The 20624-nt window shown below is 41.5% G+C and overlaps 1 protein-coding gene across 1 annotated transcript in view; it reads left to right on the top strand.

Annotated features, from left to right (window-relative positions):
* RTTN (rotatin) overlaps positions 1-20624 on the top strand; it is a 3641098-nt gene that overhangs the window by 1323921 nt on the left and 2296553 nt on the right. Inside the window, exon 25 of the mRNA XM_044067142.1 lies at positions 8814-8910. Coding sequence (XP_043923077.1) covers positions 8814-8910 — 97 coding nt within the window. The remainder of the gene's footprint in view (positions 1-8813; positions 8911-20624) is intronic.

Raw genomic sequence — 20624 nt, 5'->3', positions numbered from 1 at the left:
CTTGAGCACCCAGCTATCTTTTTTATTTTTTAACCTACTTCTGTCCATGATACATGCTGTATAAAATCTAGTCTATATATCAATGTCATCTTGAGGAGGTTTGTGAAAAACAGGTGCTCACCAAGAAGATGAATTCAGTTCCAGCAATACTACTCTGTGTTTGCTGATTTATCATCTCTCCATTCTGATCCTTCCTTTGAGAATTGTCTTCTGCTCATACACACTGTTTTTGGAGAGGTCTTTATTAAATAAAATATTCCTTAATGCAAAATAAAACTTCAGGCACTATGAATCAGTCACTGGAACACCCAGGCTTAAACAGTGAAAACTTTAATCTATGTACACACACAAAAGCACGAGAATACATCATACCTGATGAAGTCCTAAGGACAGGACAAAAACGTGGTGATCCAGTTAAGCGTTTATGTATGTACATACCTCTCAACCATACTGAATTCCTTGGTATTTACCGGTTTTGAGGGCAAAATAATGGGGTGCCACAAATTCCCGAGTGGCCCCTTCAATTCCTGATAATTTCCCATTTTTTTCCCTCCGATTTTTTTTCTTCCAGAGTTGTTGCTAATGTCATCATGTGCGAGACATGTGAGATGATGTCAGCTTCATGAGGCAGACAGTCAGTCAAACAATCCATTTCATATCTGCAAGCGGGACACATCTACTTAGAATCACTCTGTTTTTGTAGCTACATATCAAGTTATCAAACAACTATTCAGAGTACTCTCATTATGGCAGCCACTGTGAATCTTTGGAGAGGGGTTGAAAGGAAAAGACAAATACATCTAAAGGTAAGCAATAACCGGATGCTTGACAACCTTACAGACAACATTCTTCCCTCTACTAAAGCAGCAACCAGGTTAAGTTCCTGAGTCTGTATAACAGGCTAAAGTGAGGAGGAAGATAACAGCTATTTGGCTTAAATAGCTGATTAAATCATTATGAAAACTGTTGCATAATATTAGGCCAAGAAGCGCTTACTAAGCCTAATAACCTTAAAAAAGAAGCACTAAGCCAAAGTGACCCATTCAAAAGTGAGCAATTTAGGAAGATAAAACTTCAGTCACACTAACTGCATTTCCATCTTACCAAGTGTATGGTAATAATGCCAAGATAGCAGTACATAGCACTTTAACAAACAAATTACTTGAAATATATACTTTTAGCCTTATTACAGTAGTATGTATCTGCCACACTACTGCATAACCTCTTTGTAAACATCGTGGAAGTCCTTTACTCAGTATATATTTGGAAAGAACGAGCTTATGGACAAGCAGAAATATGAATCCATAATGTACACAACTTACATGATTGTTTTTGCCTAAGTATACCATCCATGACGGAAACATTTCACCAGTTAAACAATGGTATACCAGAGAACCAAATAGTGGGAATGCAGGATGGGAAAGTAAGACAGTGTATGGAAAAAAAAGCTGTTTCCAGTGACCAAAGTCCCACTGAAATGCTAATAGGCAGCCACTTTCTCATTTACATTCCATCAATGCAAACTTCAGTTCTCACGCAGATATACACACAGGCAGAAAGCTGCGAAGCAAAGCATTTATTACTAGAAATGGGTTAGTAAATTACTTCAAGACAGTAAATGTATGCCACTGTCACTGGGGATACTGCAGGACCCAAACAAACACAGAAGGCCTTTTAAGAAAAAAGTGTAGCAAAGCTTTCAAAATTAGTTACCCAACTACTCAAACAAATGTTTTTCCTGCTAATCATTAGGGTAAGACTTGCTTAATCTTTATAGGTTCATAGGTTTATACTAGGCTATCTGCCCTAAGGCATTTATAAGCCTAGCCCAAATTTTTGTGGCTTACGCCACCCCTTATATGAAAAAATACTGTGCCCATTAGTTTGTTGTGCCTCTGTCCAGCAGTGACACAGAGATGATTCCCGGGGTAAACCTACGATCTCCCATCCACAGGTCTAGATTTCTCTTGAACAGAGTCAGCGAGGTGCTCTGCCTCACATGGACCGGGATTTTATTCCACAGCATAGGGAGTCTCTGAGTAATAAATCTATCCCTCCAACACGTCCTATTTATATCCGTGCTAAGGTTTAAGTCGCTTGCTCTAGTGGTTTTGGTGGATTTGGATTTTTTGAGGTGGAGCATGTCCATTAATTCCGGGTTGGACATGGCCTTGTATGTCAGGCACATGTCACCTCTGAGCAGACGGTATGCGACTGAATAGAGCTGGAGTTTCTTCAATCTGGCAGCATATGACAGATTTTGGAGTCCCTTTATCCTTTTGGTGAGGAACTTTTGGGGTCTCTCCAATTGCTGCAGATGTCGGGTGAGATACATCCCGAATGGGGCATTGTACTCGATCATTGGTCTGATAAGTGAAGAGTACAGGGGAACAATGACCTCACTAGATCTGGATGTGAATCCCTTCATGATCAGGTGGGCAATGTAGAAGGTCTTTCTAACCACTTTAGCAATGTGAGTGTCAAAAGAAAGGCCACTGTCAACCTGGGTCCCCAGGTCCCTGATAACCTCTTCTGTGCTTAGTGGATTGCCACCTATATGGTAGCTTGGGGTTACCTTGTTTTTCCCGAAGGGTATGACTATACATTCTAGTTTCCCTTAAATACTTCCCTGAAAAAAAAAATCTAACTCACTAGACCAAAATGTCCACTGCTACCAAAGTTGTGGAAATGAGAAAATATGTATGCATATACACAAAACAATATGCAATTTCAAAAGTACAGATCTGCAAAACAACAAATGCAGCATATCAGTTCCTCAAACTTCTGCTACATGTTCAATAAGAGCGGAAGTAATATATCAAAAAGTTAAATGTATGACCCACTTAAGCATATAAAATTACTATGCAAATTTGACATACTAATGAGCCTATGTAATGAGACTTGTCTTACCAGCTTTTAATAAATCCAAATTTTTATAATTGTGAAAAAATAGCCAAAACAGCTCATTTATCACTCCGTCCATATTCCACCTGTTCATCATTTCACCTTGTTTCTGGACCAGGCATGCTGCACTTAGAAAGCAAGCCCACTAACTTTTCCAGAAAATATTGAACACTGTTTACAGGGGCCTGAATAAAGCAAAGGCAACCAAGCTTGTTGGCTTAACTCTAGCTTTGAAGGTGATAACAGCCACAAACCTTTTATTTGCATAGCAATTTTTGCAAGCCGATATGGTAGATCTGTCCACCTCACGCATGAGGAAATACTGCAAGGATTTCCAGATTGGAATGTCACTTTTCCCAATTGAGAATGCAAGGGCCACCTCTAGTAGACAAACTGAACATCAGGGACAGGGCTGTGCTCCTTGTGTGTGAGAAGCAGTACTGGGAGGGAACAGCCTGCGGTGGGTGAGACCCTTTCTAGGTTACATAATCTACTGCCTAGCCTGTCAACATCTGACTCTGTGTGAAGATTGAAGAGTATGCCATATAATAAACCATGATATCTGCAGCTCAAAACACAGTAAAAAAATATTTAGACCTGACTCTAATATTCCCTTTATGTTTTTTTTTGAGGGGGGTGTTAAATACTGCCTTACTGTTGTGCAACAGAGCATTTAGAACAGGTGAATTGTTTATGGTGCTCCACCAGGTGTGACGTTTGAGACCTCAAAACAGATGCATCTTGTTTTGAACCACTGCAATGGGCCTAGCTTCAGAAATGATCTTGCACATCGATATTCTATGTCAGAATTATTTATTATAATATATTTGTGCTAACTGTTTTTTGTTTGCCGGCTTCATAATGCGAGGGATCCCCATGCTGATTTGATGCCCCGTTAAGCAAAGTGTCATACTTATACAAAATGAAAGGCAGTGAAACCAGAGGCAGAATAGCGTAACCAGCAAGTTTTAATATCCGCTTTCGTCCTTGGACTTCTTCAGAAGTCAGATTCTGAAGAAGTCCAAGGACGAAAGCGGATATTAAAACTTGCTGGTTACGCTATTCTGCCTCTGGTTTCACTGCCTTTCATTTTGTAAAAGTATCATACTTGTAATGCTCCTTTGCAGTGACAGGGTAATTAATCAAGGCTTATTGAAATACCACTCATTTGTCCCTGCTTTGGTAAATTTTGCCTTGTAATAGGCATGTGTCATTGCATCTGTAAGGAACAGATATACAGTGGTATGAATTCTAATGAGGTGATTGTTTTTGGATAGAACAAGCTTGGTTCTCATGCAGGCTTGGTGGCCCTCTGCAAGAAGGTTATGAGGCTGCTACAAAACTGACTCTTATCTCTTTTGCGATGGCATTTTAAACTAAGGAGAGTTGTTGTGTCTTTCGGCTTTTCCCGGTTAGGGGTCGCCACAACGGAACTCCGGTCCGCTAATGATTGGCGGTAGATTTTTACGTGCCGAGTTGCTGGTCCTGACGCACAACCTTCAATGAAGGTACTCCCATTCACGCATGTCTCCAAACAGAAGACGCTCTTAGCTGAGAATCGAACAGGACAACGTCTTACTGTGAGGCGAACTAAGGAGAGTGACATTACTTAAAACCCTGAAAAGTTGCTTTGCTGAAGAATGATGGTCTTAGAGTTGAGGTGGTACTACATTTATTATGGACTTTCTGCAAATAAATGCAGAGGTAGAAATCATTTGAGTTGCAGGAGGAAGACGTGTTTAAAAAATGGTGCAACAATGATGGGTGCGTATAATAAAAGATGAGTTTTTCAAGGATTCGTAAAATGAAAGGTAAATTGCTGGAGGCAGACATCAGTTCTTTGGATTATTGTTATTTATTTGTTTACTTTTGCAACCTGACACCTGTAGGAGCATGAGGTTGCACTCTTGAGCCATAGCTGCTGTGTTGAGCGTGGCTGTAAAGCAAGTTCAGCTGCATATGCTTTGCATTTCATTTTATGCTGCCTAAAGTGAATTGCCACTTAACTGTGTTTTGTCAGTGCTGACTACAAATAGTTTGTCAGTCACTGTATTTTTTAAAGCCTCATAGATTATCAGACTCTGCTGCTGACACCCATTCATTCCTCTCTATTGTAAGATCCTGTTTCGTCTATTCCTGGGTTGGCATGAGAGTTGTAAATTCATAAGCTCCTTAGAGAGGTGGTCAGTTGCTGGAAGTCAACTGTCACACAATGGGCCTCATCCCCCACCCCCAGCAAAATTCTCGCTGGTATTCTTCAAAGATGCATGCATCATTCATACATGCCAGTCCCCTTGAACCATATTTTGTATTGTATTACCTCAGCCAACAATGTTGCATGTGACTCTGTTATATTATGTGTTGTGTAATATTGAAGCAGTTAATTTTATTTTTATAAAAGAAAATTGTATTTTAGTTTTGCACAAGTTCAACGTTTGATACAAGATCAAATATTAATATAAATAAAACACTATTGTTCTGTTTATTTTGTGTGTAATATTTTGTCTGTTCTTCAGTTTGTGTTTAAAATTTGGTACTCCACAATTCCAGTGGAGTGGGCGGGGTTACATAAGTGTGTACGCAAATTGTATGTTAATCAGCCTGCAGAGTTTTGTCTACTTGTACCTATTTTTCATGGGCCTTTGTCCAGATTTTTTATGATTCCAGGTTGAGCAGCATGTGTATGTATTCTCATGCTTTTGAGTGTATGTGGATTAAAGTTTTCACTGTTTAAGCCTGGGTATTCCAGTCACTGATTCTATTACCTTTGGTACCTCCACAGTGCTTGAAGTTTTATTTTGCTGGTTACTGTAAAGCCTCTGGTGAGCTTTGCTAGTTGGTTGTCACTGTTTTGCCTTTTTTCATGGTATTCCTTAATGCAGGCTTTCACAGAGCACCTTGAATCTTTTTGTGGTTGGTTCCTTAACTAATTGATGCCTTCTAGGCTTGTAGGACACTTGGTTGTGAATGTTTATTAAAATCTGCATTCTGACTCTATTCTCAAAGTAAGGTAGTTTTGCCTTTAGGATTCTGCACAGGGGGTAAAACTTATAACTTTAGCATTGTTTTTGATGAACTGGTGAGTTATTAATACTCAACACAAGACTTCCCACTTCACAGCACCTTTTACACTCCCTTAGTGATTGAGTTCAAAGTCAAGAAGTTCCAGGAATGCATTTCTATGATTATTAGCTGCCCCAACAGAGTTTCTGCAGCTTAGTGTTAAAATGCAGCAATTAAGATAACAGAAACTGGAAGTGTGGCATCATGCAGATTCTTTGCTTTGGTTTTTATTATTTTATTTATATTTTTGCTTGGTTGATTTATCTTGAAATTTCAGAGTGGAGTGATAAAGGCAAGGGTTTAGGAATGCCACTGGTTTTACAACAAGCATCTTAGGAGGAAGTGTCTCTGAAGAGAAGTTGCACAAAATCTGTGCTTTGTAACTTCAGTTAGCCAATGTTGCAGCCAAGGATTAAAGGGCAAAACAGCATTGTTCAGTTAGTGGTTAAGAATCTGTTTGTGAAACTTTTGCCTTGTAGAGGCTTGCTGTAGTTTTAGTACCAGGACTAAAAAAGTGTCATGAGAAATGTAATTTTTTTTTTCTGTATCCTTTTTCAGACCTTGGTACTGCTTTCAATTATGCTGACGCCACTACCTAGTTATTGTGTAAGAACAGTGCACGATGAGGCCTGTATGCAAGCAGCCATGGGGGGTGTTTCATTTTAACCCTACCCCTTCTGCTTGTGACCGATATGGGCATCTGGCATCAGAAGGTATCCTGTGCTCTCCACACAGACACACATCATACCATGAGGACTGCTGACACCAGCTTGGTATCACAAAGCTCAAAACCCACGTCCCTGCAGTCTTCGGGCCACTGTTGGCTTTGAAGCCTCTGCATGCATAGATGTAGGTCAGCCATCCTACATCATCTGTAACCCCCAGGACTGGTGAAGTGATGTAAACCACTCACTATCGCCTTCTCTTGCCTGTCTGTTTTAGGTCCTGAACCACTGTTTTCACTTGGGTTATCTTGGTCATAGGGCTTTATCCCTGTATTCCACCAAGCTAGTCAGAGATGTAACATAAATGAAATCTGATTTAATAAATGCCACAGTACTTATTGTAGCAACTGAAAAATAAACTTATAAAAACTCTTTTAAGATGTTTGATACTACTCAGAGAATGGCATGATTGAACATACCCAACCCACTTTTAGGTTGACATGCTTGAAAGAAGAAATGGAGAGCAGATATTAGCCATACCTTTCTGAAGTTATGTCTATGTTGCGAACTCTCCCTTGGCTAAGAAATGGGTCACGTTTGCACCATTCTCTGCTCCAGTGGATATATCAGTGCCTGGATAAGTTGTAGCGCCAATTCTCATGCATCATCCATCCCTCCAGAAGACTTACAAGAGCATGTTCATTGCCTCATTCAAGGAAGCAATCTCTTGAGTTTATTGGCAATAGCTTGCTAGTAGCACTCAAGATCATAGCCTGTTTTCTCCCCATACTTTCCCACAGACCTAGCAAGGTTTCATAGCCCAAGTTGAAGGTCATATAGTTTCATCTTCCTGGTTCATCTTCCATCATTCAGACAGTAGTCTTTATATAGTTGCTTGAATTCTGGTGAGACTTGTCCATGTGGCTCTGGGCATGCACCCTTAGGGGTTGTGGAGTGGTGCCAATATCAGGCCTGATGTGGGCCTGTCAAGTTCCCACTGTGCAAATGGCAGACTTATCCTAGAGTGCAAGCACTCTGTCACTCAGCATCTGGAGCCCACCTCATACTCAGCTTAACACACGTTGCCTTTTCATGTACATGACCCTTGCAGGAATTGAAGGGGCAGTGTTCTCCCTTCTAGTCTGTATCCTAAGTGGATTCAGCAGTCACTGAGACAGTTATTTCTTAGATATACAAAGGTAACAAATCTTTTCCTCCCATCAAATAGTCGGATAACATTGACACTCATAAAAAATTCTGCAGAGTACTTTGGCAGAAATGTTAGGGAACAAATAGTACTATATAAGGAAAGGGTTATTTTGAGTTGGGATCTGGAAGCTGAGTTCAATGCCATTGACTGCCCAGAAAGCAGTTACTGGAAAAGGTGCATGTTATGTAACAGATGTTTTGAATATTATAAAGGAAACAAGAGAACTAGAAGTGGGATCATTAGAAATCAGAAAGGAACAAATTTCTTAAAAATAAATAACATTTATGTGAACAACACATGCAGAATAATGTTCTGGAAGAAGAGTGAGATTTAAGAGAAGCAGGAGTTGAGCAATTTTTGTGTAATGCTGGCTTGAATGAAAACTTCTAAAAGTACATGTATACTGCATGACAATAATAATGGAAACTGCTACTTTTTTCCCTTTTCTATTAATGTATGAAAACTCACATTGCAGTTTAAAATGTGATGATTTAATAAAGATGTTTAAAAATATATATTGAGGCTTATACCATCCACTATGAACTAGCGCGCGCGCACACACACACACACACACACACACACACACACACACACACCCTCGGTAGTTTATAAGACTGCCACTCATCTGGCAGCATATCTTTTGAAATATGGGAGCAAACTGTACACCCTGGTGAAAAACAACGTAAGCACAGGGAGGACTTTCAGACTCCACAAAGAAGGTACACACTTCATTTGAGAACCAGACTGGGGGAAACAAGCACTATGATACAGCAGTGCTAACTGGTATTCAGCTGTGCATCATATTATGACTATGTATGAAATTCATCCAGTGGATTGCATAAAGGTATACTTTCTGCTTTGTTATTCACATTACAGATAATTTCATTTTGCATAGCTGAATTGTTTATTAGTAATTATATGTTATTTTAATGGCATTGTGTTTAATACTGTATTAATTATTTTTGTTTCAGTTTCAGTAATACTGCAGGACAAACAAGCTGTTTTGATGGAGGTTGCAGCTTTATTCTCTCTTCTGTTGTTTGATGAAGTAGCACGCACAGACACTTGGTATGAATATATCTTTAATTTTACATCATTATGTTGGACATATCTTGCACAAAATGCTTTTAACAGCTTAATACTGTAACTAATAACATTACTGAACATTGTAGACATAGAGAGGACTGGTGATTTTTAGGGAAAAGATTAAAGAATTAGTAAAGAGACAGCATGTAGCGAACATTTTCATTTATCATGCTGAAAGAAACATTAAAATAGTTTGGTAAACAACATTTCCATTAATTCATTCATTCATTTATGTATGTATGTATGTATTGATTTCTTTTTTTATTTACATGCCTTCCCCTCGGCCTGTGCTGTACTTTCAGAGTTGAACCAAATTATTATATTTATAGACCTGAAAAATTTGACTTAAGACTTTGTTGAATTCCCCTTCTCATTCCAAGAGGTGGTGCTGTGCCATTTTTGGTGAAGAGTGTTGGTGCTAGTCAAGATGGAGGACAGATTAGAGTGTTTTGGAAGCTTCAATTTGTTAAAAACAAACATTGTTTCAGTGAAGAATAGTGGCTTGTGGAACACTGTATTGCATTAGGCTGCCGTGGAGTGTTAGCATGCATGGCAGAGATGAGAATAGGAAATTACCTGGGAAAAATATGTGGCATCATGACTATAGACAGTAAAACATGACCTTTAAAAGCTGCGTTAATTGTATTGCTCTAATATATAATTTGGAAGCAGCATTCAACATCATGATATTGCTTGACAAGCATTGTTTTCTGATACTCACTAATGAGACGCATTAGTCAAATATCAGCAAGAGACATTTCAATGAATTGTACATTTACAGTTATTTGGTGCAGTGTGTAGGAACCTCATACAGCAGCACGTGGTCTTGATGTATTGACATATGCTTTAGTTTTGTACCTGACTGGGGGGGGGGGGGGGGGGGGGCAGTAAAATGCAGCATGTAAGAGGCTCTATTAATTGAACTGCACTGTGTGCTTGTGAAAAAAGACTGGTGCAACTTGGACAGTTGGATGGGGAACAGAAAATTCATCCCTGGTTTGCACCTATGTCTCTAATGGACACAGGCAACATTTAAATGATTCATCTCCCAGGCCCCTGCTTGTAAATGTTTCATCTCCAAAGCCCCTACTTACACTTATCAAGGGTATCTGAACTTGTCATAGATTTAGGATGCATGGCTAGGCTTAAAATGGCCCTTGTGGTCGTTAGCCTAGTAAACACATATGAACCTATGGTAATAAAAACATACACCGACATGTTCTTGATTGTTTGGCAAGCACTATTCTGTGATGCTCAATTTCAAGTTATAGTCAAATATAAATAAGCTCGATGTTTCACATTATTTTACATGTTTTCAGATATTTGGTGCATTGTTTAATTGGAAAGCAACATGGCTGTTCTCTGCACAGTCTGTATACAGCTTCTTTAATATAGTCTTCAGACATTGTATTAATTTGAACATAGATCCACTTATCACTTGAATAAACATCAACAACATTCATCTCTCTAAAGTGTGTTGGAGGAAATGTGCAAATATCAAGATGAGGAACACAAGTGGAAAATAGCTGAAATACATAAAACTAACATTTTTAGATTGAATTTAGAAAGACTGTGTGAATGGAGAAACTTTAATATATAATTCTGCATTGTTAACAAAAGGGTTAAATCTTGCTTAATATCTTATTAAAACAGAACCTTTCAGTTTGTATACTATTAGATTTCAAGTAATTTCAGTGAAGAGAATTAAGAAGAGCAATTTAGCTGAGCTGAAAGAGAAGTTGTTAGGCATGCTGGATAAGTGAATTGGAAAGTTAACACACTTTTGGAGGACTGAAGTGGTCAGGATGGTGATTATACCTTTGTACTTTATCTTCTCTGGCACATGGTTCATCCCTTTAAGAAAAGATACTCAAAGAAATACAAGCAGTGTGCAGTACATTCATTTAAAGAGGAAAAGGGGACGATAGACCCAAGAAGGACTATAAAAATGAATAGACATGAAGAAAGATGGGAATGCCTAATTTTATTTTTGACGTTAATATGACGGTGACTGGTTTGGCAGTGAGACACCAGGGGGCGGAAGATGCTGGATTATGGTGGTTGGATTGGGAGGAAAGGAAGCTAAAGGGTAGTAGAGAGTAGATAACTAGGACAGAAAAAATACAGGAAGAGAGGTATGTAGATGTTGAGGGGGGCGGATTTTATAACAGTGATTAGGGAAAGTAAAAGGGGCACTTTATGTGGGACAAGCTGAAGACATTTAGGGAAAGGACATACAGGTAGAGCAGTAGTGGTTTTATAGCTATAATGAGAGAAGTCTTGGGATTTTTGGACTCTGTGAAGGGTATTGCATACAAACTAGGGATTGGATGGTGCACAGTGTGGTAATTGTATTTAAATCATAGAGTGACTGGTATCAGAAAGTGCAGATTTGGAGAAGGAGAATTTGAGGAATTTGAACTAAAGCTGGTTGCAAAGTAAAGGGAGGGTAGAAAAGAACCCACACTCTTCTGATCTTCTGGCACCAAAGGCAAGTGTGCTTGCTTAGCCATTGACATGGTTAATAATATGGCTGATGTTTTTGTTTGCCTTCCTTAACCCTAATCCATGCTTGAGGTTTGCACCTGGCACTGCTCCCTCCACCTGTGCAAGCAATGATAACTGTGTTCTGCCCACCCTTTAACCTGTGTGGATATGTTGATGCCTGATGCACAGAGTGGTCAGTCCATGCATTGCCCTACATAGCATGAATTGTTGTATTGTGTGTTGTCTTTGTCACAGCCTACAGTTGTGGAACAGATGCCTTTTCTTTGCCAGTGGTGCTGTGCATGGCATCCACATTTGCTTTAATTATGGTACTGCTACTACATGCTTCTCCCCTGAACCCCCCCCCCCCCCCACACACACACACACACATCCTGCCTTTTTGATGCTGTGACTAATGTGGGAGGTCCTGCCAAGACACTTGCTTATTGCTCCAGTTATTTGCAGAATTCCATATTGCAAAGTATGGCACATAAAAAAAGAAATCTTGCTTCACATGTCTAGACTATGTTTAGTGACCCTTTTGAGGTGTCTACATCAGAAGCTTCCCTTCAGTAGTCCAAACACATGCTTCATTATATTTAAGATTTCAGCATGGGCTGTCATTTAGGCAGTTTCCTGCATGGGGGAAGGAGTCATTGAGCATAGCTTTAGGACATATCTAGCATCACCTGCAAAACACAACCAGCAACAGATTATATGCTGTGTACTCAGTTCTTGCATGGTACCTCTGTGTAGAGTTGTTTATATAGCATGTATGTACATCTGCCAACCAGATAAACCTGCAGAAAGTCCCCTCTAGCAATCTTTGGCATATGTTGGATGTATTTCAAATCTGTAAATTGTGTGAGATGCCCAAGTAATGCACAGACACATCGTAAATATAATGTCCTGGATATGTATTACAGTCCACCTGGCAATTCAGCAATTGAAAGCATTTCATGTTGATAAATCTCAGTCGATAAGTACCATGTGATCATTGATACCAGCCAACCTTTCTTGCTTACCATATCCTTGCATATTTGAAGCAGTTATTTTCTTTGCCAGTGGTTCTAAATAAAGCAAATAAAATGGAAATGGGACACCACTGCTTGGTTTCTTTGTTCAAACACTACTTACAGGGAAGAACCTTCCCACTTTAATTCTTGTCTCCAATCCTTTACATAACCCCCTAATTAACGTTATTGTTGCATTAGAGAATGCAAATGCTTCCATTGTCTAACTCATAAAATCTTAGCTTACTCTATCAAATGCTTTTTCTGCATAAGGACCCACCAACAACAGTATTTACTTACATTCTACTTCCCTCTGGATGATCATTGTTATATTAATGTTGTCAAAAAACAAAAAAATCTTGCTTTTTTTCCCACTTTTCTGAGATTTAAAAAAGTTCAGTTACAGGCTTGCTGTTCTGAACTGTTTGTAAGATGTCCTTCAAGGATGCATCTGCAGTCATAACGTATGGGTTGTCCTGCCTCAGGCAGCCCTTCGGTCGGCCGGATTCCAAAGTCTGGGTCTGGCCTCGGCTGATGTCGCACTTTCCCCGATGTCAGAGCGCCTGGGGTATAAAAGCATCAGCCGACGCCATTTTCCTCAGTCTTTCTTGCCGTGTGGTGCCCGAAGCAGAAGCAGTTCGCAAGTGCCGGTCGGCCAGCTCCTGTGATTCAGCTACCGAAGACTTCGAAAAAGCTAAGTACCCCGTTGGGGACTCTTTCTTGCCTCAGCCGATGTCAGATAAAGTAAATAATTGTTTAACTTGTGGGAAACAAATACCTCATAAGGATTTCCACTCTTACTGCCTCCCTTGCTTAGGCCCAGACCACGACGTCTCGGCCTGCTCTGCCTGTGCTTCCTTCAACCGACGAACTCTTAGACGTTGGTCGGAGTTTGCAGAGGAATTTTTTGGGCTAACTTTGCGTACAAAATGCCATCGGAGACTCCGACTTCGCATGTGGTTAAAAAACGGAAGGACAAGGACCGACCCTCGCGGCCCGCGGTTTCGGCTGAAACCACGGTCAGGCCTACTGCGAGTTTCTCGGTTTCGGCTGAAACCGAGTCCTCGGTGCTTCCTATTACCGAATCCACTCAACCGACTACCTCGGCCCCGGAGGCTCCGGCCGAGTCGGTTATTGAATTACCAACTGAAACCGGTGTCCAGGACATGTCCGACACTATTCCTTTAGAAAAGTCTACTCCTGCACGTGGTGCAGCCAGACCCCCTGCATCCATGTCCATTAAGGCCTTTTCTAGGGCTAAAGCGGCCAAACTTGCTAAAGCTTTGCCTCCCAAGACTACCTCTCAGAGGCCTTCTACTGGCTCTCAGATTCTCAGCCTAGCAGAGGATCTTATCTCTTTAATTAGAGGTTCTCAACCTCACCTGGACAGGGGCTCTCTTCCACCACCAGACAAAAGGCACAGGGTTGAGCCTTCTGACCCCCACTCTTCAGATGAGTCTACGGATGGATCTGTGTTGTCAGACCACCAGCAGGAGGCTTATTCTGCCTACGAGGATTCTGATGCTGAAGAATCTATTCCTTCGGCCTCCCCTCCTGAAGAGTTTTCTTTTGTTGAGACACTGCACTCTATGAGAGAACATTTTCAATGGCAGGGCCAGGAATTTTCTGATTCTAGAAAGAGATTAAGGACCTTTTTACATTTACCTCAGCATAGGCCTTTAGCTATACCTCCTGTTTTGAATGATATTGATGATGTGTACTCTGATGCTAGTACAGCCCCTGATTCTCTCCCTCCGGCTCCTGCCAAACCTGATAGGTACTACAGGGTCCCAGATTCTCATCTACACCTGTACAAGGCCCACACTGCAGACCCAGAAACTATTTCCCAGGGCCCAAAAGGGGTTGCAGCTGCCACTGCTAAAAATCCTCTACCTTCTGAAAGGGAGTCTAGAGCTTTAGAGAGATGGGGAAAGAAAGTTTATACTTCTGCAACTCTTTCCATGAGGGCATTAAATTGTCAATTTCATATGATTCAGTACCAAGAGTATTTATTAGATGAATTGTATAAGAAGCTTTCCTCCTCTGAACCCCTTGACCGTAAATCTCTTCAGGATCTGGTACATAACTCACAGCAGGTTAGCAACTATTTTTTGCAGTGTGGTTATGATGCACTGGAAGCTTCATGTAGGTCATCTATGACAGGGGCAGTTATACGTAGGCATGCCTGGTTGAAGAAACAATCACTACCGGACCATGTTAAAGCTAAGCTCCTGGATGCTCCAATGGAAAAACAAAAATTATTTGGTTCCACGGCTCAGGAGGTCTTAAAGAAGTTTGAAGAAAAGGCAAAATCTGTGCAAACAGTCAAGGACTTTCTGCAGGTACAACCACCGAGAATCAGCAGAAATTGACCTACTAAGAATTGGTCCTTTCCGGACTCAGACAGATCCCAGAGAGGCAGGAACAGGCATGCCAGAGGTAGAGGGCAAGCTAGAGGCTCCTACAGAGGCCGTCAGTGGCAGCCTCCCAACCAGAGAGGTAGTGCAGGAACAACAACTGCTACACCAGGACAGACTCAATGACTTTATTTTGACTCCGCCGACCAGGGCTCAATTAGAAGCACCATTGGGTGGAAAGCTTTCTTTATTTTCAAAAAATTGGCATTACATTACAAGGGACTCATGGACACTGCAAATAATAGACAAAGGATACAGGTTCCATTTCCACACATTGCCAAAAAGAAAAGGAATGCCAGACCTGCCACCAAATCAGAGGGCAGAGGCTTTGAAGCAAATCACCAAATTAATACAAATGAAAGCCATAGAAAAGGTACCTCTTTCAGAACAAGGCCAAGGATTTTATTCCAGATTATTCCTTGTTCCAAGAAAAGAAAATCAATGGAGGCCTATTCTCGACCTGTCCGCACTGAATACTTACCTCATTGTGCCAAAATTCAAGATGCTGACCCTACAGCAGCTTCTTCCTATGCTGGGCAAGGAGTCTTGGCTGGTGACTCTAGATCTCAAGGAGGCATGCCTGCATGTCCCTATTCGACAAAGTTGCAGAAGACACCTCAGATTTCTTGCAGGATCAAAGCATTATCAATTCTCGGCATTGCCCTTTGGCTTATCTACTGCGCCCAGAGTATTCACGAAATGCCTGGCATCAGTAATTGCACACTGCAGACTTCAGGGGATTCAAATCTACCCATATCTGGACGACTGCCTTATACAAGCGGACAACAAGGAAAATTTGTTAAAGGACTTGGACTATGCCATCCACCTATTACAGGCCTTAGGATACACAGTCAACATCCAAAAATCAAGACTTGTTCCATCCCAAAGAATAACCTTTTTGGGTGCAGATCTAGACACAACCACCCAAATGGCCTTTCTCACAGAAGAAAAACAAAAACAACTTCCGGATTACTTCAAGAATCTGACAAGACAAACTCAGCTGACTGCAAGGAAAATCCTGCAGGCCCTGGGTTACATGGCGTCCTGCATAATTCTAATTCCACAAGCCAGGCTGCATATGAGAAAATTGCAATGGTACCTAAGGAGTGTATGGACTCAGCACAGTCACAGCTTAGAAACTTTGATCCCACTCATCCCTTGCCTTCAAAAGAGTTCCTGTGGTGGGCTCAAGCCTGCCAGTCCAACAGAGGGTTGCCTTTCAACAAACCAAAAGCAAGCCAAACCATCACCACGGATGCTTTAGACCGAGGTTGGGGAGCACACATGGAGGACAAATGTATCCAAGGGCTATGGTCTCAAGGACAGCTGCGCATGCACATAAACCAAAAGGAAATGCTGGCAGTGATGCACGCAGTCGAGGCTTTCAAACCTTTCCTTCATCAGGGCCACCTGCTAATAAGGACAGATAACACCACAGTTATGTGGTACATAAACAAGCAAGGAGGCACGCATTCCTACCCTCTGTGCAGACTGGCCATGAATCTATGGGAACTTTGCTTGAAGCTCAATATACAACTACAGTCCCAGTTCGTGCCAGGGAAAGACAATACTCTGGCAGACAGCTTAAGCAGAACTACCATGGATGCACACGAATGGATGCTGCACCCAGACATCTTCTTACTCATAACACAATCATGGGGAAGGCCGGAGATAGATCTGTTCGCCTCACCCCACAATCATCAACTGAAGACTTTTTGCTCAAGGACATACCACCCACAAGCATGGAAGGTGGACTCTCTTTCTTTCAGCTGGATAGCTCGAAAAGTCTATGCTTTCCCACCACTCCCATTAATGTCCAAGGTTTTACTGAAGATCAGGGCAGAACAGCCAAGAGTGATTCTGATAGCTCCAGACTGGCCAAGGCAGCACTGGTACCCACTGTTGAAGAGCATGTCACAGACGAAACCGTGGCCTCTCCCCCTATGGCCACTTCTTCTGACGCAGAACAATTTCAAGATCCTGCATCCCAACCTAAAAACCTTGCAGCTAACTGCCTGGAGAATACCATAACTCCTCCTCAGAATAGCTTATCCCAGAGAGTAAAGGACATTATTATGGAAGCTTGCCGTCCTTCCACAAGGAAGGCATACTCAGCAAAATGGAAAAGATTTCTCATTTGGAATACAACAAAAGGCCTAGATGTGACAGTGATGAGCATGGCACATATACTGGAATACTTAGCAGAATTGTTCCACAATGGCCTGTCTTATTCTTCCATTAAGATACATGCCTCAGCAATTTCAGCAGAATACAATGTAAATCCACCTGTCTTCTCGCATCCTCTCTTAAGACAATTTCTCAGAGGAATCAAAAACATCAATCCTCCAAGGAAACCACCTTTACCTACTTGGGACCTTAACTTTGTGCTGGAGAAACTAACACTTCCTCCCTTTGAACCAGCAGCATCGGCGGATCTACAGTTTCTGTCTTGGAAAACTGCATTCCTTCTGGCCATAACTTCAGCAAGAAGAGTATCTGAGTTACAAGCTTTAATGGCAGTGCAGCCATTTCTTATTTTTCATCAAGACAGAGTTTCATTGAGAACCAATCCTACTTTTATGCCAAAGGTGGTATCTAGGGTATCCTTGAACCAAGCAATTCACTTGCCTACATTCTTCCCAAATCCACAAAATAAAGGGGAGAAACTTCTACACACTCTGGATATACACAGACAATTACGCTACTATTTGGACAGAACTAAAAGTTACAGAAAGACTGACCAACTGTTTGTAGCATATGCTGCTGGGGCACAAGGAAAAGCAATTTCCAAACAGACAATTTCAAAATGGATAGGAAATTGCATTCGCTTTTGTTACTCCTTTCATGGAAAGACTGTTCCTGTAAACATTAGGCCTCATTCCACGAGAGCCACAGCCACCACTACAGCCTTCCTAAGAGGGGTGGCTACCAAGGACATTTTAGAAGCTGCTACATGGAGCTCCATGCATACATTTGCCAAGCATTACAATTTACCTTTATACTCCAGATCCAGAGCAGGTTTTGCTACAGCAGTCCTGCAGGGTATCTTAACTACACCATCTTTTTCTTAGTACCTCCACCCCCAGATTGGCTATGGTATTCTACCCATATGTTATGACTGCAGATGCATCCTTGAAGGACATAGTACAGTTTTGTACCTACCATAAATGTAGATGTCCGATAGGTATGCATCTGCAGTCAGGTTTACCCTCCCTCCTTCCTCTCTGTGGTATTCCTAGGGTGCTTACCCCTCCATTAGCTAGCTGGGGGAATCTGTTATGGTGTATTTGTTTGTATGTATATATATATATATATATATATATATATATATATATGTATGTATATATTTTTGCAATATGTTTGGAATTTTTTGGCATTTTATCCAAATTTAGCCTTCATAGAGGGCACCTGGCATCTGGGGCAAGAAAAACTGAGAAAAATGGCGTCAGCTGATGCTTTTATACCCCAGGCGCTCTGACGTCGGGGAAAGTGCGACATCAGCCGAGGCCAGACCCAGACTTTGGAATCCAGCCGACCGATGGGCTGCCTGAGGCAGGGCAACCCATATGTTATGACTGCAGATGCATACCTATCGGACATCTACATTTATGGTAGGTACAAAACTGTACTTTTCTTGGAGACCATTTTTTGCTTGGGCTAAAGGGAAGTCTCTCTGTTCATCAGTGGCAGTGATAAACATTGAGCAGCCTGCCTGCCCCTGTGGGAGTGGTTACTGCCTTGAAACTGTAGTTTTATCGGTCAATTTGGGTCAATTCCAAACTCCTTGATCTCCCTCTCTTAAAACCAGATTGCCTCGTGGTTTTGGCGTCTTTTCAGACTTGTTGGCTGTTGGGGAAGCACCCATCAAGAGGAGAAAACACTGAGAGAAGAAAGGAGCCACTTTTGAGATTTTAAGTATTTTTCTTCAGATTATTTGCTAAGTTTTTCTGCATAGCCGCCTACTTTGAGCATTTTCTGGCTTGTTAAACTTGATTTCTGCATTGGTAACTGTATTTAGAACATAACCTAGAGCTGTTTACTGAATTTCCTGTTTGCACTTATTTTTAAAATCGTTTTTTTCTTAAAACTTGCATTTTATCTGTCTCTGGCCTAGCACTCAAGTGTGGGGTCATTTACTGCACTGTTATAACTTGTTGATACTTGTGAACCTCTGCTATCTTTAAAAAAACAAAAAAAAACAAAAAAATCTTGCTTTTTTCCCACTTTTCTGAGATTTAAAAAAGTTCAGTTACAGGCTTGTTGTTCTGAACTGTTTGTAAGTTTCTTGAAGGCCATTTTTTGCTTGGGCTAAAGGGAAGTCTCTCTGTTCATCAGTGGCAGTGATAAACATTGAGCAGCCTGCCTGCCCGTGTGGTAGTGGTTACTGCCTTGAAACTGTAGTTTTATTGGCCATTTTGGGTCAATTCCAAACTCCTTGATCTCCCTCTCTTAAAACCCTCTTTTGCGCGTTTTTGTGCATAGCGCAACAACGGGCAGCGCCGCCTAATTAGGTTTAAACTATTCCTGGCTCCACGAAGTCTGCTCTTCACTTTTTCCCTTAGAACTGCTCTATCTCTCAAATTAAACACCATATTCTCATTCTAAGGCCCTTCACTGGTCCAAATAAGTAATCTTACAAGTTTGCACTATTAAACCATAAGCACTACTTACTCTTATACTCTCTACGATTACCTTGACCCCTATTGGTCCATCTTAATTCAGTTTCCCTATATTACTCTAGCATGTCCAAAGGTCAGTCAATGGTTTCCTCTCCAGTCCAGCTGGTGAATCTGGGAATTTTGAGGCAATGTTACAACTGTCTCATGTACACGGACAACCCCCCCCCCCTCCTCCAGACAGGTTCAAATATATGTGAGAGATGCAACCATATAGCCAAACTGGAGGCTGAGCTCTCTCATCTCAAAACTGGTGAAACCAGTCAGGAGGAGAAGGTAACCTCACACAACACAATTCCAGTATCACATAGTCCCACCACATCAGCGAACCAAACACATAAATGCACAAAAACATACTCAGAGGCTCTAAATAAAAATCTACCTAAGCAACAGAGACCTCCAAAGCAGACATCCAAGCAAACGCTACCCCAAAACAAAACACGCACAACACATAGCCCACAAAGTCAGTGTGCCAAGCAGCTACAGCCCTTAAGACTGAATAACACAGCTGATACTCTTGTAATAGGTGACTCTATTGTCAGACACACTGACGTCCCGCTCACCAGGCTGAACAAAGAGAAGGTCACAGTGAGCTGCCTGTCGGGCGCTAGGATCCACCACATAACGCAAACACTCAGGTCACTCCAAAGCAAATACAAATATGACTCAGTCATCGTACATGCTGGTGTGAATGACCTGAGACGTACCTCCCTGGACTACATGAAAAGAGACATAGAGGAGCTCTCTGATCATGTAGCCCAGGCCGGTATGACCCTGACCTTGAGCAGCATCTTACCCTCACCTAGAATGATGCCACAGTACAAAGACAAAATGATCGATTTTAACAATTGGCTAAAATTTTGGTGTCATTCAAAGGGGATCCAGTGTCTGTCAGCATGGGATGACATGCTCGAGAAGCCACGTTGCTTCGCTAGGGATGGCTTGCACCTGTCACCACTGGGCTTTCGGATATTGGCAAAGGCTCTTGCCACCCCCATAGTACCTTTTTTAGGCAAGGCTCAAAAGTCAAACCCACCCCCACAGACATCACAAGGAACAAGAAACTAAGGGTAATGCTGCTAAACGCCAGAAGTCTTAACCTC

This window comes from Protopterus annectens, chromosome 3.part1 (genome assembly GCF_019279795.1).
Source record: "Protopterus annectens isolate FY-2018-M chromosome 3.part1, PAN1.0, whole genome shotgun sequence".
In the NCBI taxonomy this organism is placed as follows: Eukaryota; Metazoa; Chordata; order Ceratodontiformes; family Protopteridae; genus Protopterus; species Protopterus annectens.
Note: the sequence above shows the minus strand (reverse complement) of the source record. Positions and strands in the feature narration are given on the sequence as shown.